This window comes from Trichomycterus rosablanca, chromosome 18 (assembly GCF_030014385.1).
Source record: "Trichomycterus rosablanca isolate fTriRos1 chromosome 18, fTriRos1.hap1, whole genome shotgun sequence".
Lineage (NCBI taxonomy): Eukaryota > Metazoa > Chordata > Actinopteri > Siluriformes > Trichomycteridae > Trichomycterus > Trichomycterus rosablanca.
Window position 1 is genome coordinate 28,098,525 of NC_086005.1, and position 22,963 is coordinate 28,121,487.

The window sequence follows — 22,963 nt, forward strand, 5'->3', positions numbered from 1 at the left end:
TTTTAGCCTAGATCAGGATTTTTCCATTGTTATTTCAAGTGACCCAAAGAACACAAAGCATCTTACTCTCTCTATACAAGATGTAAAATAAAGCCTCCACAAGGGGGCGTTCACGTACAGGTTTATGTAACTATTATTTTCCTCAGCAACCCATTTTCAGCTCATGACCCACCTAGGGGTTTGAAAATCCCTGGCCTGGAGTACACAGTATGTTTTAATGATTCTTTTATTATCATTCATTTATGGGTCTGATTCATTGGGCAAAAGGCAAGAAAAAACACACACACACACACATTCACACACACACATTCACACACTCACAGCTGGCCTGTTTGCATGTCTTTGGACTGTGGAGAGGAAACGATGACACCATGGGTATTGCTGTCACCTTACAGATGGAAGAGCTTGGGTTCCATTCCTTTCTGTGTAGATTTTGCATGTTCTCCTTGTGTTAGCGTGGGTTCTCACAAGTTCAAAGACATGCAAACAGGCCAATTGTGAGTGTGTGAATGTGTGTGTGTGTGTGTTTGCTCTGTGATAGACTGGCAACTTGTTTTGGGTTTCTCCTGTCTTTTGCCCAGTTAATCAGACCCACCACGGCCCTGACCAGGATAAAACGGGGGTTAAAAGACAGTGAATGAATGAATGAGTGAATAAAAATTCCAAAAGTCCAATTATCCTGACTGCATGTTTTTGGACTTTGGGAGGAAATCCATACAGACATGTGGAGAACATGCAAATTCCACACAGAAAAGACCCGGGCCGCTCCACCTGGGAATCGAACCCAGGTCCTTCCAGCTGTGAGGTGACTGTGCTACCCAACAAGCCGCCCACACTGTATTCATTGTTTCAGACAAGCAAACGTGGTGTAATGATTTCCACTGGCTGCTCATACGACTATAAGATCACCACGATTCATTATGGCTAATAAGAGGTTATTAAATATTCATATAAACATTATTCTGTACACAAGCGCATCTACTGCAATTAATTTGTTCTCCTGTTTGGCTCTTGGGGTGAGTAATAAATTCAGATTAATAATGTACAGTGTCAGACAGTAAATGTCACAGTCGATTTGGTGGACACTAAATCTCCCTGGACTGACCAGCACCGTGTTCCTGATCTGCTGCTTCTCTGAGCTTATTTCTCTAATCTAATGATCAATTTAGCGGCACATCTACATCCCCAACAGTTTCTATCACGCACTGCTGGTGAAAACATAATGAGCTAACTGTGATGCCACTCGAGCCAGTAATAATGGGGCATCGTTAGGGAAATCGTCTTCGTCGGCCGGCATTTCGGCTCCATCAGCAGCTTTCCATCATCCTCACATGTCTGATCATCAGAGCTCATTAGATGTGCACGTGGCCCCGTGATAATGGATGTAATGGGCTTTTTTATTATTAAATTCTGCCTTCGCTCTCTCTAAAGACGGTGCCGTTATTAAAGGTCGGCTGTCATGAGTGAAAGAGAACGCCTGCAGTTACTTGAGGAAACATAATGCGCGCCCCTGCTGTGATTAAATACGTGCGGTACAGGACGTACTGCTTTGAAACTGTTCCATCTAAACAGACTGCAGAACAGAGTCGGGCTGGAAATTATGAAAGCAAACAAAGAAAAGAAATAAATAAATAAGGACACGATGATGAAAATAACGATTATACACAAGTGAATTGTGGAAAGGGAAGGAAGCAAATTGATCAAATTTAAGAAACAGGCACTCGCTAGTGCTGACATTTCGAGCTCATGAGTTCAAATCTCAGCTGTGCTATCAGCCAGCCGGGTGCCTGTATGGACAATAGTTTGGTGGATGAATTTCTCATAACTGCTGCAGTTACGACCTCTGCTGGCTGATCGATGGCACTGCACTGAGACGGGGATACAGGAGAACGGTGTGTGACTCTCGTGAGTGATATGTGCATAGAGGTGAGGAAAAGACAAGATAAATAAAGTAGAAAAGACAAGATTAGAGGGAAAAGAAAATAGTTGTTAATGTAGTGTGGAGGTTCATTAAATGGTCTTTGCCACCTACTAAGTAGATTTATTAAAACAGCAGCCTCGTAAACACAAGCTTGACCCATGAGATCCATTAAAACTTAATAAAACTTAATTACTTAATAATAAAAAGACAGAAAGGCAGAAAAACTAATTACATTGTACCATACACACGTTTATGTATATATATGACCCATTAAGACGTTCTATTCTATGTATGTACTGTAGTCCATCTGTTTCTCTGCATGCTTTGTTAGCCCCCTTTCACCCTGTTCTTCAATGGTCAGGACTCCCACAGGACCACCACAGAGCAGGTATTATTTAGGTGGTGGATCATTCTCAGCACTGCAGTGACACTGACATGGTGGTGGTGGGTTAGTGTGTGTTGTGCTGGTATGAGTGGATCAGACACAGCAGTGCTGCTGGAGTTTTTAAATACCGTGTCCACTCACTGTCCACTCTATTAGACACTCCTACCTAGTTGGTCCACCTTGTAGATGTAAAGTCAGAGACGATTGCTCATCTATTGTTGCTGTTTGAGTCGGTCATCTTCTAGACCTTCATCAGTGGTCACAGGACGCTGCCCACGGGGCGCTGTTGGCTGGATATTTTCAGTTGGTGGACTATTCTCAGTCCAGCAGTGACAGTGAGGTGTTTAAAAACTTCAGCAGTGCTGCTGTGTCTGATCAGCTCATACCAGCACAACACACACTAACACACCACCACCATGTCAGTGTCACTGCAGTGCTGAGAATCATCCACCACCTAAATAATACCTGCTCTGTGGTGGTCCTGTGGGGGTCCTGGTCATTGAAGAACAGCATAAAAGGGGGCTAACAAAGCATGTAGAGAAACAGATGGACTACAGTCAGTAATTGTAGAACTACAAAGTGCTTCTATATGGTGAGTGGAGCTGATAAAATGGACAGTGAGTGTAGAAACAAGGTGGTTTTAATGTTATGGCTGATCGGTGTATATTATTAACATATCTTTTATCTAGTTTATATTTTTATTGCTGTTGGTCTCTGAGAGCAACAAAACTGATTTTTCGTATAACTACACCTACATCTTTTCTACAGATTTAAAGAAAACAGGAAGGAGAAGATTTATTTGGACACTAGTTAATAGCCCGTATACAGAAGGAGAGCTCGTTCAGGATGAAGCTGGGTTAATGGACCCACAAGTGTAGTACACGACTGAGTTCGGGTTAGGAACTAATTAGATCTGAATTGTGTGGGAGAGGACAGAGAGAACGGGGGACAAAGAGATCAGATACAGGCTGGATGGAGGCTACAACCCACACGTTCTTCACATAATGAAGATGGAGGGGCTTTTTAAATCCAAGCCAAAGAGAAAAGTTTAAGAGGAGCCCAGTCGTCCGTTTAATAACATAGAACATCCTCAACCGAGCGCAGACCAATCCCAAAAATCAAGTAAACAGGCCTCACCGCTTTCGTCCAGCAGAAAGTCGTCACGGTAGCGGAACTTCTCAGGTCCGCAAGCAATAAAGACGTCCTCGTCCCCAAAGAAGTCCCGGAGACACAGGACCTGTGTGGGGAGAACCGGATGAGATTTAAATAGAGTAAATACACACAAACAAACTCATTTAGAGCGTCAAACTACTGTCGACTGGTAACGTACAGGATTATCTCTCAAACGTACATAATACATAAAAGCTTTATTCATCATAAACCTAAAAAACATCCCAAAGAGTTGTGAGGTATCATGACTGAATACAACTAGGAGGGTCTTGCTCAGGGGTCCAACAGTGGCAACCTGGCAGCAGTGGTTCTTAAATTGGCTAAACGATGAGCTACCACTGCCCTTAAATTAAAACAGATTTAAATAATTTTATTAATAACTTCAGAACTCTAGGGACTCATGGTACTTCAAGACTCAGCACTTCGGGACTCACAGCACTTCGGGACTCACAGTACTTCGGGACTCAAGGTAGTTCAGGACTCAAAGCACTTTAGGACTCATAAGGACTTATAGTGCTTCAAGATTCAGCACGTCAGGACTCATGGTAATTCAAGACTCAGCACATCAGGACTCAGTACTTCAGGACTCTTATTATTTAGGAACACAAATATCATTATTTTATGACTGCTCTCTCTTGGTTTTAACTGGCACCTTTATTTTTAACAGTGTATTAAAGACTTCACACCCACAACACATTTTAATATTTACATTAAATTGTGATCAATCATTTTAATGACTGCACATGCTGGAATTTGGGCACTTTGCAAATGTACCAACAATAAAAGAACTGCACCAGTAGTTTGCTGGTCTGTGATTACTTATAAATTAATAAACAGGACGTATTTTTTTTTAGATCTGTAATGATTCATTAAGCCCGGTCATTTCGTTTTTAAACAGAGAAGCGTAATGATGAAAGAAACATTATATGTGATGAGCATCATGCACGCAGCATTAACTTAAAGAGAATAAATTTAACTGTAACTGTGGCCAAGTGATAAAAATATACAGACACTTAACCGAGGCTCGATTTAACGTCTGTTAGAGTGATTTACAGCACATCACTCTTCATTCTTCTTATCATCCTCAGGATAAAACATCTTAATCTAATGATGGAAACTCGTCCCTCGTTCTGGCCCTGCTCTTCCTTTTAGGGAGGCCACTGATCTCCAATTTAGAGTTAACTAATTACCAACAATGAACAAGGGCAGTGGCGATTTCTCTAAGACTGCAAGGGAAGCTCAGCTTCCCCTAAAATGTCCAAAATTAAATGGTCAAATATGTACAGTTGTGTTAACATTTCATTGACTACAAATGCGTTAGAACACGTTCATCTCGAAGACGAGTTCGTTCAGAATCAGCTAATTATCACAAATCGACTCGATTTTCTTAACTTAACTCATACATTCCCGTAGCGTCAATGCATTTGCCCGCAGAAGCTGAGCGTCTCTTCACTTCTATGGGACTGCGTTGAGGTTTTTTTTTTTATGCTCCGAAACTCGCCGGTCATTGCCTCGATTTTGTCCCGCCCCCGGACGCTGAGCGTCTCTGTTGGTGAATGGGGCTGTGGGCGGGTGTGGACGCTGAGCTTCTGCAAGATGATTGGAGGATCAGTGGAAAGGCTGAATCCCGTTTTGATTGACAGCTAGTTTGAGCGCTACACCGTCACTTCTCAAACTCAAACTCAAAAGAAGCTTTATTGGCATGACAAATAGGGACATTCGTATTGCCAAAGCAATACACTTCATTAGTCACTTAATCACTAGGAGCTTCAGTCCCATCGCGGATTTTGTGAGTGAAGTCGAAAGACAAACTGCAACCCATTTCAGGCCACAGAGGGCAGAATTTATGTGTAAATAAATTGACAAATTTTATGATGTAAGCTGACAATGAGCTTCCCCTCTTTGAAAGACCAGCAGCCGCCACTGAACAAGGGGTAAACAGGTTTGGCAGGGCTAAATTCCATTAGAGAGCAGAACATTATCTGGGGTAAAAAAGCAAATGACTTCTGTTTTATAACTGCTAATTTAGACGTCCGACACCTCCAAGTAAGTGCGCCAGTAAAAACAATTAAAAAAGCAATGCAGTCAATTAGAGTAATGATCACGGTGCAGGTCATGTGTCAAGGGGGTAAAGTTCTGCACAGCAACACGGGTGCTGGGACCTGGGTTTTGCACATTTGTGCTGTATAAACATAAAGTACCTTTTGAGTGGGTATTCCAGTCCCATCTTCCTTACAAAAAACATGCAGAAGGTGGGTTAGCTGCTCAAATTGTCTCTGTGGTAGTGATTTAGTGCCCTGACCAGGAAGTATTTCTACAGGGTGACCCACCTTGACCATTTCATTACCGCTTCATCCTGGTCAGGGTTGTGGCAGGTCTGGTAATACCCTAAACAGGGTGTCAATCCATTACTGGGCTTCAGCCACCCTTCTCCCTACCTCCGGGGTTTGAATCTCAGAGGCTGTGGGCTAAAGTAATAGACCAATACGCCATCCTTTAGTTTCAATGGCAGTACAATTATACATCAAACAATGGCATTCTATAAAAGTTAAGTTCAGTGCCCTATTTCTGCAAATACCTGCAGCAAAGTTGCAAAATCAAATGTTGCAGTGTTGTCTTTAGCCATTCAATGTATCTTTTCACCTCCAAACCTTGGCTTTTGGCAGAACGTCCTGTACATATCACTGTACGTTCTCTGTGATTGTACTGCACAACTGTGGCTTAAAAACCATCCAAAGCGTGTCGTACTGCTGTTGCTGGAAGCAGTTCGGTCCCACAGTGCAGCTCAGTGGGGTTCCAAAAAAGAAGAAGGAAGAAACCAAGATATTTGAAAGAAATAATAAAGCAGAAAGCCTAGAAGCAACTAGCCATGAAAATAAGTTTTGATGTCACAAATGAATTAAAAACAAGTTCAGTTACACAACAGAAGTGTTCAGAAGTTCTTCAGCATGTCAGGTGGAGGAAAGTACAAGACGTTAAGGGATGGAAATAACTGGTACGACTTCAGTGGTTTCAACAAACCTCTATTGTTGGATGTAAGACATTTAGCCCTTGGCTGAATTAAAGTCCCTAACTGGCTGCATTGTCGTTGTCGGTGTGTTGTTGCAGCCAAACTGTATGACAGCTAAAAAACAACATGATTTATGTAGTTACATACTGTTAAGAGCAATTTTTACAGAACCATATTTTAAATCTAATGCTGTTTTGCTGATAAGCATTGAGGAAGCAAATGTTTACATGGGAATCAACGTTTAGCATGCTAGCTAGCTGACACTTGACTGATTACTGACTATCATCAACTGTATAGAACATAATTCTAATCTCATTAACGACCAAACAAACATCAGGGGTCATTAATTTAATTTTCCACATTTGTTTACACTTACAATTAATTTAGAGAGATGAAGTGTAGTAAACAGTAATCTACACAAAAGTAATGATGCTAATCAAACAAGCAAAATATTTGTCACAAAATCAGTAAAATAAACAATAAATGCATGATCAGCTACATTTGTGAGGAGTAAAAGTTTAAGTACATTTTATTTTTGGCTGTTTTATTAAGTTTATTCGCCATTTTTAGCATAATACTGAACATAAAACGTGTTGTGTAAGAGAAGCTGATCCCAGATCAAAACATGTCTGCAAAGCACATTCAGCTTCGTATTCGTATTATAAAGTGTCAGAATTTATTTTATTGATATATTATATTTGAATATATATTATAGTGGAGGAAACAATATAATGAATTAATATTTTAAAATTATGTCGCGTTTTCGTTCCGTTCTTGAGTTTTTGTGCAGATATTATAGTAGATGCAGTAACACCGCCATCTAGTGGACAAGCCATGAACTGCAATGTGATGATATGGAAAGGCCCATGTGATCATTCATTCGTTGTCATTTCATCCTGGTCAGGGTCGCGGTGGATCTTATTAATTGAGCGAAAGGCAGGAAACCGTTTGGACAGGTCGCCTTTCCATTGCAGGGCAAGCACACACACACACACACACACACACTTAGGGCAGTTCATAGTAGATCTAATAGACCTGGCTGCATGTCTTTGCACTGTGAGAGGAAATCGGAGCACCCGGTGGAAACCCACATGTACATACAAACTCCTGACAAAAGGAGGGAGTCGAACCCAGGCTCTTCTTGACGTGCCGCACTCTCAGGACTGACTTTCTTAATAAACCTCCGACTTTAATTTGACAATCTTAAATAAATGGGCTATTTAGAATAAAATATAATATTGTAGATTGTAGAAAGTTACATTTCTTTGTTGAATTATGCCGCACCTCTTTAATAACACTGTAGCCCGATATTATATACCAACAGGACATGAAATAATGGCACAACTAAAGGGACAATTGATTTATTAAAAACTGATACACAGAGGAGTCGTATTTCTGTTATTAAAAAACAATACTGATGGGTCACTGTAGGTTTTCGTTATCATAATGTCAGCACTGTCAGTTAAACAAAACATGGTAATAAATCAGACTGACGAAGCACAAACAATCCCGCGTGTTCTGAATCTAAGTGCCAGGAGCTCCAGACTGAAACGACGTGTTTGTGTGAGCAACAAATTGCAATTCTGTCAGCTGTGTACGATAAACAAGACAATATTGATTCCCCTCCCTCCGTCTCTCAGTTCCACCTCAGCGTCCTGACACGACCTACTTACTGAAACAAGTTCTGTTAGAGGTAATCTGGTTAAATCAGAGTAACGTCTTTACTGTGGACGCTTCACTGTCTTTACTGTGGACGTGTAATCTGTCAGTAACGGACTCACACTTAGTGGACGGCTCAGAATCTGCCAGAAAATGAGAAATTTGAAGAGCGAGCATGTCTATAGGAAAACATTAGCAACAAACCGAGGCAGATCAATGTTCAACCAGCACTCAGAGTCATGCTGACCCACACTGACCCATAAACAGGTCAATAATTGGTACCAACAGTTCCAAACAATCAACCGAATCTCGGTTTCTCTCAAAATTGAAGTACCTTCATTTCTAAACCTAAACACAGTTTATAGCTGATATACTGTATTTCCAAAAAAATCACAACAAGAGGGACCAGGGTTTGATTCCCCAACTGGACTTCCAGGGTCCTCATGTGGGTTTTCTCCTGGTGCTCCAGTTTCCTCCAACAAGTCCAAATACATGCAGTAAGGTCATGTGGAGCTACTGGTGACCTGTCCGGGGTGTTTCCTGCCTTTTACTCAATAAATCAGCCCCACTGTGACCCTGACCAGGATAAAGCAGTGGTAATAAATGGTAATCAACTGAAAAAATCTGGTGGGGTTTGTATTACTCTGTCCTTGGTGCTGAATGCTGCGTTTGGGCTTATTCATTCACATTTAGTAACCACTGAAGGATGCCCTTCAAGACCCAACCCTTCTTTGTTTGTCCAGGCTTGGGAGCGGCACTAAGAGCGCACTGACAAGTGCAAATGCGCCTTCTAATGGCTATTTTGAACACTGATCCTGTGGTGGATCAGAGTTACTACGGCTTTTAGAAGAGAAGACAAACTGGGAGCTTCTCAATAGCTCCAATTAATCAAGGGACAGCAGTGAGACGATGGGCGCAGGAGGCCACAGTTTGCCTGATTGAGAGGAGTATGTGTGTGTGTGTGTGTGTATGTGCAATGGGGTGGCTAATCGGTTTGGGTCTGGATTACCGGACGACCGGCTGCCATGCTGGTCTGTTAGGACTGAAATTAGAAGCCGTCAATCATCATTTGGTACGTCTCTTGTGTGTGTGTGTGTGTGTGTGTTGGGGGTTACAGCAGTCTGTGTCCATTCTCCGTAGATAAACACAGACATAAGTGATAAAAATAGACCGAACACGGATAGAAAAGCCACTTACCAAATATCTATCTTTATGCCACAGTCCCTAGTGATGTCACAGAGGCTTAGCCCCCGTTCCTAAGCAACAGGATCACATTGTCATAGATACTGTTGAAGGCGGGGTTATGAGTTTCCTCTTATCCAGAGATCAGACCATGTGTGCTGGTCTAATAATAGATTCCCTCAAGATTCCTTCAAGATCAGATGCTGTTTACTGTTCAAGTCTTATTGACTCGTCTTCTCGACCTGCTGGATAACTGACTTGACACCGACTCATTTCCTCAGTAACAGAGCTGAGATGACCCCGATGGTGTACTTATTTACCCATACTTTGGTGGATCGGTGCATGAGGCCTGTCTTTCGCATAGAGAGATCTCCACGTTCCTCCACTTCTGTACAGGCGCCTCGGGCTACTAACCAGGGTCCTTACACTGCGTCGAAGAAGTCCTGTCTTTTCCCACCCAGCAGACTAGTGGTCAATTCTGTCTGCGGCACTGTCGGCGCTGCGGATCATGCCCGTCGACCGGTAGCAGAGCTGAGATTCGAATTTCGGGGACTTTAGTATCCCAGCGCCCCCATACCCGAATTATGTATACAAGTTACCGTACCTTAAAGTGTATTAGAATACTTATCAATGCTACCGGCCATATGGCTACACAGACAAGGTTGGCTATGTCTTAGGGGAGGAAGGCCAAAGCCCAGCGATGGATTAGTACCTTGCCTTGCTCTCAGTGTTTCCTGGTTGAACCAGACCCACTGTGACCCTGACCAGGATAAACCGGTTGATTTTCTGATAGAAAGCAATATGGACAGACTCGAGTGATTACTATAGTGCATGTAAGCTTAATAATCGAATTGTAATCATTATAAAACTAGAATTCTATGCAGATCTTTGATTATATTGATCATGTAGATGGACTCTGTGAGATACAGTGAGTAGCAGAGATGAAGAGGATGATGGGAAGCGATAAAGAAAAAAAAATCTATCCCCTTCTTAAACAGGACGGGCTTCTTTGGTTTGCTGGTTTTGACAGGTTTGCGCTAACAGATGTCACAAGCAAGCAAAGCACAGCGTAGCCCAGATTTACTTAAAGCTACAGAAAGTTTAAAACAGATCTGAGAGCAAATACTGATGCCAATCCACCTCCGGGCAACAATCACTCAATCATCTCACGTTCTCCATGTTTTCACAGAGGGGAGGAAATCAACATAGCCGAAGGTGGCAAAGTAAACATGGGAGAACATGCAAAACAGTGGCTGAAAGCTAGAATGAAATCAACATCCTGGAAAATCATTTTGCTGTGTGGCACCCCCCTCTACTACCTGGTGCCCAGGTGGTGCAGCAGGATATTCCTCTAGCACACCTCGGTTTGAAAACACCACGGCTCTGCCACTGGTTGGCTGAGCGCCATCTAGCGGGCACAATAGGCTGGGGGTGAGGTCTTCAAACACTGTGTAAGGACCCTGGTTAGCAGATAAAGGCGTCTGTGCACCAATATACATGTACATTTACAATATTGGCATTTAGCAGATGCTTTTATCCAGAGCGACATACAATCTAAGCAATTGAGGGCTAGGGGCCTTGCTCAAGGGCCCAACAGTGGTGGGATTTGAACCAGCGACCATCTCCTTACTAGTCCAGTGCCTAAACCACTAGTCTACAACTGCCCTATACCCTCCTCGAATGCAATCAGGGATCCCCAAGAGCAAAAAACTAAACTGACTACATTAAATCAGGAGAAAAAGAGAGAAAAAGCATTAAAAAAGGAGGTTCTGCATCAGTGGAGATCGATCAACAAACTCATCAGGGTGCCCAGACTAACTGATGTTTAATAAAACGTGTTTGTATTTACCAGTCAGAACAAAGAGGCACGTCGAGGGCGAGAAAGAGGCATGCAGGGAAAACACAAAAAGAAAACGAGGAGCGAGTCGTGATGGGTGTGGGTTCACGGATGTATGAGAGGTAGAGAGACGTGTGGGTGGAATTGAAAGGAGGACGAATCTGGAGCTATTTCTGCCCGTTTGGTGAGCGCTGCCAGATTTGGAGACGTGTAGGCAGAAGCACCAGCTTCCATTCATGAATCCCATTATGTCCCCGGGTACAGAGCTCTGAAGGTTACAGCACGGCTTACCACGTCTCTTCAGACCTTATAATAAACCGCTGACTGACACGTGTGCTAAATGAAAACGTCTGTGAATATAATTTATCTATCAGAACTCAGAAACAAAAGCTGAATGATGGACTACATTATATAAACTACATTATATAAACTACATTATATAAACTGATGTTGTGTTTTGGTCGCACTGTTGTCTCATGGAAGAAGATGATGATCACTGAGCAAGTGTATGAGATGGCCAGAACACAAAAAATGCCTACTGTCCTGATAAACAGAATGACACTGGCACAGAGGTAGGGTGGGTGTGGGACAGTTCTGTGGCTCCTGATGATCTGAGTTTGAATCTCTCATCTGGGGACGGTATGTGAGGAGTGTGATGTGTTTACTCAGTCTGACCCCATAAAAATATAAATAAAAAAACATGCAGTAGATGTACTGGAGGTCTAAACTGCCCAACTGTAATTGGGTAAGCAAGTAAAAGTGTCTGTATTTCATGATTGATTGGCGCCTTGTGTTAAAATGGCGGTAAACAAGTGCCAGCCCACCAGTGCTGAGATCTCAAGCTCGCAAGTTCAAATCTCTACACTAGGACCTGATTGGCTAACGTGTGGTGGGTGGGAAGACCGGAGTAATTCCTCATCGCTGCTGCAATCATGACCTCTGCTGGCTGGTTGAGGTGCTGCACCGAGACGATGAATAATGGAGAACAGTGCGTGACTGTATGAACCCGAATCATGCAGGTGAAAAGTAGCGGTTGACAAATGCTCACGTCAAGGGGGCGTGTGTTAGTTAAGGCCCTCCTCGATCAGGGTCGGGGGCTTCAGCAGCGGAGAAGATATTCAGCCAGGGGAATTGAATCTGATATAATAAATAATAATAATAATAATAAAAACTATGAATGTCTGGAGCTTCTAAAGTTTTTTTGGTGGCCGGCTTCCCGAGGACCTTTGATAAAGCATAAACAAAACCTACGAAAATATTTGAAGATTAAAAAGGATGCAGGCCTGGAGATGTAGCTGTTAAAGCTGGATTTTATGTTTGATTGGCTTCCAGCTGATTAGTGCTGATTAATTAATGATTAAATTATGCAGATAACGTATCTAGGTTTAATTATGATAAACGTCTCACATCATCAGATCCATCGTACCTGTTTTCCCTCGAGCGAGAAAATCTTCTTCACGACGCCCGAGTCCAGCTTGATGGCGTCGGTGATGTCGGTCAGGACCTGCTCGAACGAGTGGGCGGTCTTCTTGTTGAGCAGGACGCGGACGGCCTTGCGAGGCTTGACGCCGCTGCGCACCACGGTGACCAGCTTGGGTCTGATGAATTCCCTGTTTTCTTTGGCTTCGCAGGGTCCCGATTTACAGTTCGTCAGCGAGGGGAGGCATCGGGCGGACAGCGAGGCCTTGACGTTCATGGACCAGTTAGGGTTTACGTTCTTGGTATAGTCGAGCTTCTTGAAGGTCTCGATGGAGGTGCAGACGTAACTTTCACCTGGAAAAATAAACAAATGGATAAAGGATGGGTGTTCAGTATCAGTATACCTTTAATAAAGCTTTTAAGTAAAGTGTAGCACTGTCGCCTTACAGCAGGAAGGGCATGGGTTCGATTCTTTCTTTGTGAAGTTTCTGTGTGGGTTTCCTCCGGGTGCTCCGGTTTCCTCCCACAGTCCAATTCCTTTAAACCGTGACTGTAATGCCGAGTGTATGAGTGACGCTTGATGAATTCCCTGCTCCAGCTCCAACCCTCCACTCACCGTCCACCAGCTGATCGATCCCGCTGATCTTTCTGGACCCATCGATGGCGTAGATGACACGGACACCCTGGGGCAGGTGAGCGTTGTCGAATAGTGCGCGTGTTAGCTCGGCCAGCAGGGTGTCGAAGGTGCGGAAGCGCTCGGCTGTAACGGCGGACAGCAGGCCGGGGAAGTAGCGGTCCCCGTTGCGGTAGAAGCGTACCTTCTTGGCCCGCTTCTCCGCACCCAGCGGCTTGAGTGTGCGTGTGCGGTACAGGCTGCAGTGTGCGCTGTGGGCGGGGCTCTGCATGCCGTTGATGCGTGAGCCGTCGTGATCCTTCCGGTCCACTTTGCCCCGTGCGTCGAAATGTTCGTCCATCCCGACAGCAAAATATAGATCCTGCGGAGGTAAAAAAACAAGATCAGTGGGGAAACATCGATTGTTAAATGGGTTTTAATCAGAAATGATGCTGTTTCAAAAAATAAGTTCCTTATTACTATTTTTCAGCTTCAGCTTCAGGCACCCAGCCTGTATTATACGCCACACACGGACACAAGGGGGACCCAACTGGCATTAAAAATGGCATTAAAAAGTGACTTAACTTTGCCAAAACTTATATAAACAAACCACCATCCTACTGGAAAATGTCATGTGGGCAGATGAAACCAAACTACAGATCTCTGGCAAGTATAGTGCCAACATCCTACAGTGAAGCATGGTGGAGGTTAATTGGTCAGTGCCTCAGTTGGTCTTAATCATTGAATTCATTCTGGTTAGGGTTGCAGGGGATCGAACAACACCCAGAACCACTGGGCACCACATTCACTCAAAGCAAGGGCCCACTTGGAGAAACCAGTCTACGTTTTCGTGAGGCGGAGAGAACATAAAAAACTCCCCCTAGATAAAGATCTGTGCAGCACCCACTCTGCCCACTCTATGACTATCACAGCCAACTGTATCTCGTTTTTGTTTTCAACTACTCCACTGAGGATTGGCTTATGTAATAGAATAAAAACCAAATGAGCATCCAGGAGCAGTAACAAAACAGCACTGGGGAGGAGGGGAAGATTTACATAGTGGAAACAATCGCCAGTACTTTATAGATTATAGTTTACACTACCAGACTACCAGTGTTCCATACAGAGGGTCAGTTAGTGGACATTAAGCCTTATTTTTTATTAAAGTGGTCGAAATTAACCAAATCAGCTGAAAGTCCCAAACTAAGCCAGTTAGTCCTGCTCTTGTGTGGATACTCTAACATGCATGTATACATAAATAGTGTAAGAAATAAAATAAATGTACAGAATATCAGCGTATTAGTGGCGCACATTCAGATCCATGCTTGGAACGAATTTCTTACATGCAAAGTTGTTGTCAGTTGGTTGAAATGAACCACTAGTATTAGTTAGTACTGAAGGATAACTATATTTAATACTACACTATCAACAGCATGCATGTTGGGGATTAAACTCAAGAACATCTACATGACGAACACAGAACAGATCAGCCGGTGGTTCGTTACAGTCCGCGGTTTATAATAAAAATGACCAGTCGTGGCTACTCACTAGAATAAACAGCGTCGTGAGGTCGGCTGCTCCCTGTTGCCGATTGTCGGGTCGTCCGGGTGAGTCGTGTCCGGTCCTTTGTCGTCCTGTCCTGCGTGTGTGCGGGTGCGTGTGTGCGCGTGCACGCGTGCTCGTGTTGTCCTGCGCGAGGAGGCTCGACTCTCTCTCGCGCTTTCCTCCGTGACGTAGGATCGGTCCTCCCGTCCTTACTTGGTCCTAAACGCAGACACCCCCCACCCCCCAGCGACTGGTGATGCTACAGCAACATCACTGAAGGACTCCGGCATCCTGATACAGATCCGTCATCACCTCACACAGTCATTTCAGCACACTCCAGCTTTCAAAAACATGCCAGTAGATGTATTGGCAAGTCTGAATTGCTCCTGGTTGTAAGTGCCAACCTGTCCGGGCCCACTGCAACCCTGACCAGTAAGAAACATTAGGTAGAAATACAAAAATAAATAAACATATAGTACTGCTCTCCCTACTTTTTCTGCTCCAACAGCCTTTACTCCGTAACATTATTTAGGCGGTAGAGCTTTGGGCTGTCAATCAGAAGGTTGTGGGCTTGAATCTCAGGTTCAAATTAATATGTAATGTTTGCTCATAAATAATTCATGACACCAATGAAAGGTACTCTTATTTAAAGCCTTTTTAATCACATTAACACATCAGCCACACTTTGCTATTAAATTATTACTGATGTTATACACTTAAACACTTAAATCACAAATCCAATCTTGATTAACATAATATTCAAAATTTATACTGATATAAATTGATGTAACGGTCATTGGAAACCAAAACCATCAACCCACTAAGGCCTGGATGTCCCCAGACAAGCCAATTATGGCTTTAATAAAATCTATAACTAAAGCGCTTTTGCTCTGGTTAATCTCCAAACACTTTTCTAACACAGGTCGCCTATCTAAGATGTTTAAATTCAGTATGACGTGCCGGGTGTTCCTTTGCCGTCGTCCTCACTGTGGGTCAGCGCTTCAGTCTGGGCAGTCGAGTCAGTGGGGATGTAGTAGATTGACCTTTTTTTGCTTTAACTGTTCCAGGAGATCTATTAAAACATGACGAAACGTTAGGGCGAGTGTTAGTCGTACAAATCATATAACACAACTTACATACGAGGGATTGGCACAATAACTGGCCCAGTTATATTAATAACAATGGCTTAACACTGAGTCAGTATCAGCCTGCAAAGTATGTTAAGTAATTACATTTTAATTATTATTAAATTTATATTAAATGGAAGATTCTTTTTAGGTAAAACCAACAGCTATCAGTACTGTAGGCCTATAGTTTATATTCTAGTCTTTAATCCGTTTTGGATAGCTGCAAAACACCTTACATTTAATCAGCGTGCTTGGTCAGACAGCCCTTCTGCTCATTCTATACCTGCCACCTAAATAACACATTGCAAAAGCCCAAATAGGGGTGCATGACATTGCAAACAAGTGAGTTCAAATCCCAGCTCTGCAATCAGCTAAAAATCCTCATAACTGCAGTTACGACCTCTGCTGGCTGATCAATGGTGCTGCACAGAGATAATGAATAATGGAGATTGGTGTGACCCTCCGTGCGATATACGGATCTCCATATGCATGCACCCAACTGGTGCAGGTGAAAAGAAGCAGTCGAGACTGCACATGTGTCGGAGGGGTGTGTGTTATTTACAAAGTGCAAAGTTTGAGCCTAAATCTTTACCTTTTCCCTGGATTCCCTTTTCCTTGGGCGGGTTTTGGTGCAAGGTGCTGCTTTCTGGAGTAATCCAAACCAGAAGACACCTACATGTACAAAGGTACCATTTATTTCAGTTTAAAAGATGCAGAGCGCTTCTAGTGTAACTTAGAGCTCATGAAATGATTTTATAAAATCTCTGAACACTAAAGATTTGTAACCGCAGAATACCATAGAAACAAACATAAAAATCAGAAAGGTGGCGCTGCCTAAATACTCGATCAATCATTCAAACATACCTTTGCTATCTCTGAAAGATAAGATCGTCTTTCATCGTAGGCTTTTTGGTATGCCTAATGCACAGAAAAAAGTAAGAACATACACTGCATGTCATGCATTTAGTCCACCAGTACATCCATAACAGAGAGTCTGAGGCAGAATTCATTAATGTTAATGTCATATTTAAACATATTTAAAAAGCAGCAAGCAGCAATGGCCTATGGATGAATATGTAAGGGGTTCCACTACAGGCCAGCCATGCTGGCCAAAAGATTGCAATAACATTTTGGTCTATAGGAAGAGGTTACATTAGTACTTTCGGATTAGGTATTAATATGGATTTTCCAACATAAAAAGCACTAAATAAGAAGAGACCTTTCCTTCTTGGTCAGTCCTCAGCCTGCATTCCAGCAGTTGACTCTCGAGGCTTCTCTTTTCTGTGCTCAGGAGTTTCAGACGGTCTCTTAAAGTTTCCTGAGGAGAACATTCGTAAATGTAAATAAATATTTCAATGACCATCCATATTCTAACATTTTCCACTGACTTACGCACAAATGGAAATTAGAACAAACTGTACATGCACGAGCTAGACTGTAATAGAAAAGTGTTATTACACCTCAAAGATGCATACTTACATTTGTTACTGTTTAAATGTAAACTTACCACTGACATCTCATCAAACGAGCGAATAGAAGCCAGACGATCTAAACAATAAAAATTGACACCAGATCTTAAAAATATATTTGTTATTTCAAGTCTGCTTAAGACAGAGATTTTTTATAATTTATTTTGGCCATATAGTGTATTTGTACATAGATGTACATGTGTGTTCTCCATGTGTCCGTGAGAATTTCCACCGGGTGCTCCGTTTTCATCGCACAAGTCCAAATACATGCAGTCTGCTCTGTGTGTGTCCTGTGATGGACTGCTGACCTGTCCGGGGTGTTTCCTGCCTTTCGCCCAGTTAAACATACCCACTGAATGAATGAATAATTGTCTAAAAGGGAACTGTGTAATGTTTAGTACCCATAGGATTTCCTTGCAGACCCTCCAGCCTCTCCTGTACAAATCCGATTTGCTTCTTCAGCTGCACATTTAGTTCCAGTTGGGTCTCATATCTGGTTCTCCATTCATTCCCTGCACACACAGAAAGCTTTTCACACTCTTCTACAAGCAAATCAGCACAGTAACCCAATATTCAGCCAAAAGAAACTCAATTTCTATTAAAAAAGTGTTTTGAATTAATAAGATAGTGAGCCAAGACTGAACCTAGTTCATTCAAATACCAGTGTTTTTGGTAATGAGAACTGTTGAAGAAAGATGGACCTTAAATTTGTTTACACACCTTCTCCATCCACATTGTTCAGTCGCTCTTGCAAGTCAGCCAAAGTGTTTCTCAGATCAGAAACAGAATCCTTCAACATGTCTCTGAAAAACATGTGCATCAAAATCTAAACAGGAGCAGAAATACCACACAACACACAGCTGCTGGTACTGTAGTTCATATAAGCTTATTTAATATTATATAATCTATTTACCTGATTTCTTTCTTCTGTTCGAGTTCGGTCTGTAATCGCGATATATCGTAGTTGTTTATATCGGAGTCTCCCATCTTTAACCTGACACTGAAGTGCAGCGCGCGGACCGTTACTGTAACCCTGGGCAACGGGGAGAGCAACATGGCAAAGGTGGAGCCGCCCTGAGTCGAAAACTAGTTATTTAATATAATTATCATCAATAATATGATAAGAAATCCAAACAATTATAAATGCATATTGGTCACGTCAAATTGTAGTTTAGTACAGCATTAGCTACGAGTTTTCACCAAGGAGTCGATTCTCTCATTCCTGTCAGGATGAATCAGAATCAACTCCAAATCGACTCCTAATGGAATCAATTCTACATACAAATTTTGAACGTTTAACTAAACACGGTAATTATATGATGGCAGTAAATCGATTATTGGGTTTACATGCATTTAAGTGATCTGGTTATGGGAATCCTAAGTTAACATCAGTAAAAAACAGTGAGGACTTGCAGTTAAGACGCTTAACTCTTCAGTAATAAACTGTCCTGGTTAGTATTCCGACCCCTTGCCTTTTAAATGAGTAGATCACTGATCTTATTCCATTAGTCTACACGTGTTTGAGGGAGAAAGAGAAACTCTAGTGAAAGTATTAAGACCCACTGTGACAATTGTGGCGCAGCTTGTTTTTAACCCCCTGAGAGATGACTAGAAGTGAAGTCTAAAATTCACACCAAGTAAGATTGAATAAACTGGGCAAAAAGTTTGGTACTTTAGGTTAGTGGCATTTTTCTATATTAACAAAAATTGCAATCGATGCTGACATTTTACCAAAGATAAATCCATGGTTATGGGCCATTTGATAAGATCCTGTCATATACAGGTGTTCAGTACAATGAAATTCTTTCTTCGCATATCCCAGCTTGTTTGGAAGCTGGGGTCAGAGCACAGGGTCAGCCATCATACTGAAGCAGACAGGGATAAGGGCCTTGCTCAAGGACCCAACAGTGGCTGCAGAGCTGAGCCTAGATTTGAACCCACCAAGGCCCAAAGCCCTACCCACTAGGCTACCACTGTCCCTATATGGACAGTCATTGGTCTTAAGACTTACTGCCAGTAAAATAATTCACATTGTAAATTCAGTCAAGCCATTACCCATTTAATTCATTCAAATAAAACTAAGACAAAGCCGATGCAGCAACTCGTTTCATTTATTGACAGTCCAGATAGAAAAATCCATGATTGAGAAAAAACCTGGATACAGACATACAATTCCATGGGACTTGAGTACAACAGCCTCAAGGCTGGTTACTCCAGACTATAAGAAACAAGTCACCTCATTTTATTGGCATTCCTAGCTTCATAAAAGGTTATGATAAAAATCACATTAAGTTAAAAGCAATAGGTTTAAAAAAGTGGACACCATGTAATATTTACAATGACAAAAAAAATAATAAGCGCTGTTCCTTCATTGTCCTTCATAGGGCACCATTGGATATCAGTGCAGTGGTAGAGTCTCCACTGGCTTAGTCAGGGACACACTGCCATACCTGAAGAATACACAGTCATTAGTTACTGGTACTCACATGCCCATTTAACAGGTAACAGATTAAGGTTCTTACTTTGTGCTTCTGTACTTCTCACAGATGGCCTGTTGAGGGCGACTTGCTGCAGTCAAGTGGAGCTTATGGAGCTGAACCAGACATGGAGCAATTTCTGCCAGTGTGTACCCAGTCAGGGCATACAGAGAATCAGACTGCCAGAGGGAGGCATAATGTTAGTCCAAAAACAGCAAGATTGGCTGATTAAACATGCTGCTAGTAAATGACATTACAATCTTACCCAGAATGCCCTGTTGAGAGTGTAGTTGGCCAAACAATAAGCTGCAGCAGCAATCATGGATGGAAGGTACTGCAGAAAGGGGTCCACCTCAAGAAGGCTGAGCTCTGAAAGATACTAGAACACCAGGATGCTTATTTGGACCAAGCTCCAACCAAAAGCAGCTGTACACAACACCAGTTAACCATGCTATGCCATGTAAAACAAGAAGCATTCCAGAGATGCTCAAATGTCTTCCAGGTCAGGTATTTAAAGTACATTTGCTAAGGCATCTAATAACTCCATGGCAACCTGCATAATTGAGAAGATGGGGATCTTTCGAGATACATTGCACATCGATTAAAGCCAATTTGATGCTTAATGTATACTGTAGACTCTAAATATGACTTTATGGAACATTTGACTGCATGATATTTATACTTAGCAATTCTATCAATATACTACAGCTGAATGCTGCACATTTTAGCTTTAATCAAGTATATTCCCAGTAAATTACACTGAAGTACACAGTATGAGGCAACTGTGCCAATTGTACTTCAAGAAGTAAACAAACCAGCTACACCAATTAAAAAGCTTAACACAAGTGGGCATACAAGTATTTGAGGACCAGAATTAAGCCATACACTCACCAGGGCGAGATTTGCTGTTTTGGCACAGATATGCTCTTCCAAGACATAGTGCCCCAAAAACTGGTTGCTTGTAGGTGCCGTCAAGTCAAAAGACAGAACCTTGAGGATGAGGTGCTCCATACGCAGCAGCTGCTTTTTGGTGTAGGTGTCATCTGTGATGTAGACAAACTCATCCACTTCAGGAGGATAAATTTCTTCATATTTCCTAAAAGACAACACATTAGGCTTCAACCTTTTATATAAAGAGGTAATCCCACTTAATAGCCCCACTTACGCAGCCAGAAAAAGTGCAGCTGTTCCAACAAGCTGCAGTTTCCCCCTAAGCACAGACATGCAGGAGAGGAAGCGATCCAGGTAGTTTACAGCCAGGTAGATGGTCTCAGTGCATAGCTTGTACTCTTCTGAAACCTCAACCAGCCAGTCAATCAGGATGACCCTCATGCAGTTTGTAATGTCTGGCTGCTTGTTCATGTATCCAGGTTTTGACCTGTACCTCAACTGCAAAGGGAGGAAGAGGGATAGGTCACAAGAAATAGAAGTTCCGAGAAAGGACATCTAGGCTTAAGAACGAGACACCAACCTCACTTTCTCGCAGGTGTTGATGGATGTCATCCGCATACTCAGCGACAGACAAGATATCCTCAGAGTAAACTGGCTCCTCATCCTCCTCCGATACAGACTGCATCGAAGCATCTAAAGCCGATCCTGCCCAGCACAAGATAGAACATTACGGTTGAAACCAGAAACATTTCAAAGCCAATCCAACACGACTCACCAGAGCTGAAGTCATTAACAGCACTTAGCACGTGAAGCTCTGAAGGATGAAAAGCTGCCAACTGCTCTGCAGTAGGTTTAGCTGCTTGTACCACCGGTTCTGCCACCCGGATACTGAAGTTGGAAGTGGGCTGGCAAGAGGGTGCATCAAGTCCATGGGCAGACACATTCTGCAGTGCTGAGCCATGTTTAGTTAAAGCACCCTTTATTTAAAAGAGGGGGAAAGAGCCAGTTAAAAGCACCATCTTGATTTCTACCATTTTAAGAAGTAATCAAGCCAAAGCATGTCTTCAGAACAATGTGTTCTTACTAATGTATAGTAGTTTAAATCATATATGTAAAAGCATGCATTGCCTCACATGGTTGATTGGGGGGTCCACTTGGATACACAAATATTAGAGCACTACAATTTATAACCAGATTAGATTTACTAAAGGACAGAGCAAAGTGTCTAAAAAGTATATAGACATGCAGTATTACACCGTGCTACATATGCAAACAAGCCCAAATTCTTAAAGATTTAAAGTCACTGATGGCAGCAAGGGTCATGAAGTTCACTGAAACACCACATGAATACTTCTACAGCACAAGGGAACAACTAGAGTCTGTATTGTGATGAAATGGGTGTGCCAACAATATTAAATCCCCCAGTTCTTATACACACCTACAATGAAGACTAAAGACCACCTCCAGAACTTACCTGGTTAATAACCCTTTTGTGGTGATCGTTTTCAGTTAAAACACCCAACACAACCCTTTGTCCAGCCTTTACACGAGGAACATCCACTCTTCCCTGAGCAGAGGTGTTCTCCTGACTGCGGCTGACAAATGGAACCACGCCACTGGAGCTCATTTTGCAAATTAATAAACACCAAACCTGGTATGATCGAGGTAAACCTATAAATAAGAGACACACAGTTTCATTTCACAATGCAGTGCACAAACCTTTTTTTATTAAACTATTAAACCAAATAACCTAAACAATAAAACATGTTTAATATAAATATTAGAACTAAGCAAGTCTATCCGACATCATTAATACGCTTCAGTTCCAAAAGACCAAACAAATAAACAAACAAACCTTTTATAATAGGACAATCTGCAGAAATCCAGAAGATTAAAAACACACCGCTTATACAACCGTCTCCCTCCAAATCACTTTATATATATCTGACTTCATACAGAACAACCAATCAGAGCGCGCAGCTAATTAAGGTGTTAATTACCGACTGACTAATGACCAGTGTTACTAATTAGCGTTCGTAACACCGGAAACTAACAGGTGCGTCACGTGGCAACGTAACTATGGAAATGCAGGACGCTCTTACACAGAGCAGAATATGATTTAGTTTAATATATGTATAAAACATATAAACCATAATGACTGATTATTATATAATTGACTTATTATTATTATTATTATTATTGTTGTTGTTGTTATTATTATTAGTATTAGTAGTATTATTATTAGTAGTTTTAATATT

General features: G+C 42.2%; 3 protein-coding genes across 3 annotated transcripts in view; all 3 read right to left on the minus strand.

Annotated features, from left to right (window-relative positions):
• Positions 1-14,818, minus strand: part of dclk1a (doublecortin-like kinase 1a) — a 38,311-nt gene extending 23,493 nt beyond the window's left edge. The window contains exons 1-4 of the mRNA XM_063014793.1: positions 14,745-14,818; positions 13,200-13,578; positions 12,591-12,937; positions 3,444-3,543 (exon numbers count right to left, since the gene is read on the minus strand). Coding sequence (XP_062870863.1) covers positions 3,444-3,543; positions 12,591-12,937; positions 13,200-13,557 — 805 coding nt within the window. The 5' untranslated portion in view covers positions 13,558-13,578; positions 14,745-14,818. The remainder of the gene's footprint in view (positions 1-3,443; positions 3,544-12,590; positions 12,938-13,199; positions 13,579-14,744) is intronic.
• A 579-nt stretch (positions 14,819-15,397) lies between these two features.
• ccdc169 (coiled-coil domain containing 169) lies at positions 15,398-18,429 on the minus strand. The gene is made up of 8 exons (XM_063014402.1): positions 18,251-18,429; positions 18,058-18,140; positions 17,739-17,849; positions 17,376-17,416; positions 17,088-17,186; positions 16,733-16,786; positions 16,461-16,540; positions 15,398-15,813 (listed from the first exon to the last, which is right to left on the minus strand). The coding sequence occupies exons 1-8, from the start codon at positions 18,391-18,393 to the stop codon at positions 15,735-15,737; spliced, it is 690 nt and encodes a 229-aa protein (XP_062870472.1). The 5' UTR covers positions 18,394-18,429; the 3' UTR covers positions 15,398-15,734.
• Positions 18,430-19,430: 1,001 nt separating this feature from the next.
• ccna1 (cyclin A1) lies at positions 19,431-22,682 on the minus strand. Its single transcript, XM_063014086.1, has 9 exons — positions 22,561-22,682; positions 22,180-22,376; positions 21,481-21,682; positions 21,286-21,410; positions 20,980-21,203; positions 20,706-20,910; positions 20,080-20,193; positions 19,860-19,993; positions 19,431-19,787 (listed from the first exon to the last, which is right to left on the minus strand). Exons 2-9 carry the CDS (start codon positions 22,330-22,332, stop codon positions 19,736-19,738), a joined length of 1,209 nt encoding a protein of 402 aa, XP_062870156.1. The 5' UTR covers positions 22,333-22,376; positions 22,561-22,682; the 3' UTR covers positions 19,431-19,735.
• Between the last annotated feature and the right edge of the window lie 281 nt (positions 22,683-22,963).

What these genes read in the sequence shown, in the direction of transcription:
- ccna1 (XM_063014086.1), bottom strand. Translation starts at nt 22,332, where the DNA reads ATGAGCTCCAGTGGCGTGGTTCCATTTGTCAGCCGCAGTCAGGAGAAC. An exon ending in AACACCTGCGAGAAAGTGAG is followed by an intron (nt 21,204 to 21,285) that starts GTTGGTGTCTCG and finishes CTCCCTTTGCAG; the next exon opens with TTGAGGTACAGGTCAAAACC. An exon ending in GAGAAGTACAGAAGCACAAA is followed by an intron (nt 19,788 to 19,859) that starts GTAAGAACCTTA and finishes TGTATTCTTCAG; the next exon opens with GTATGGCAGTGTGTCCCTGA.
- ccdc169 (XM_063014402.1), bottom strand. Translation starts at nt 18,393, where the DNA reads ATGTTGCTCTCCCCGTTGCCCAGGGTTACAGTAACGGTCCGCGCGCTG. An exon ending in GAACAGAAGAAAGAAATCAG is followed by an intron (nt 18,141 to 18,250) that starts GTAAATAGATTA and finishes CATGTTTTTCAG; the next exon opens with AGACATGTTGAAGGATTCTG. An exon ending in AAAGGGAATCCAGGGAAAAG is followed by an intron (nt 15,814 to 16,460) that starts GTAAAGATTTAG and finishes ATGTTTTAATAG; the next exon opens with ATCTCCTGGAACAGTTAAAG.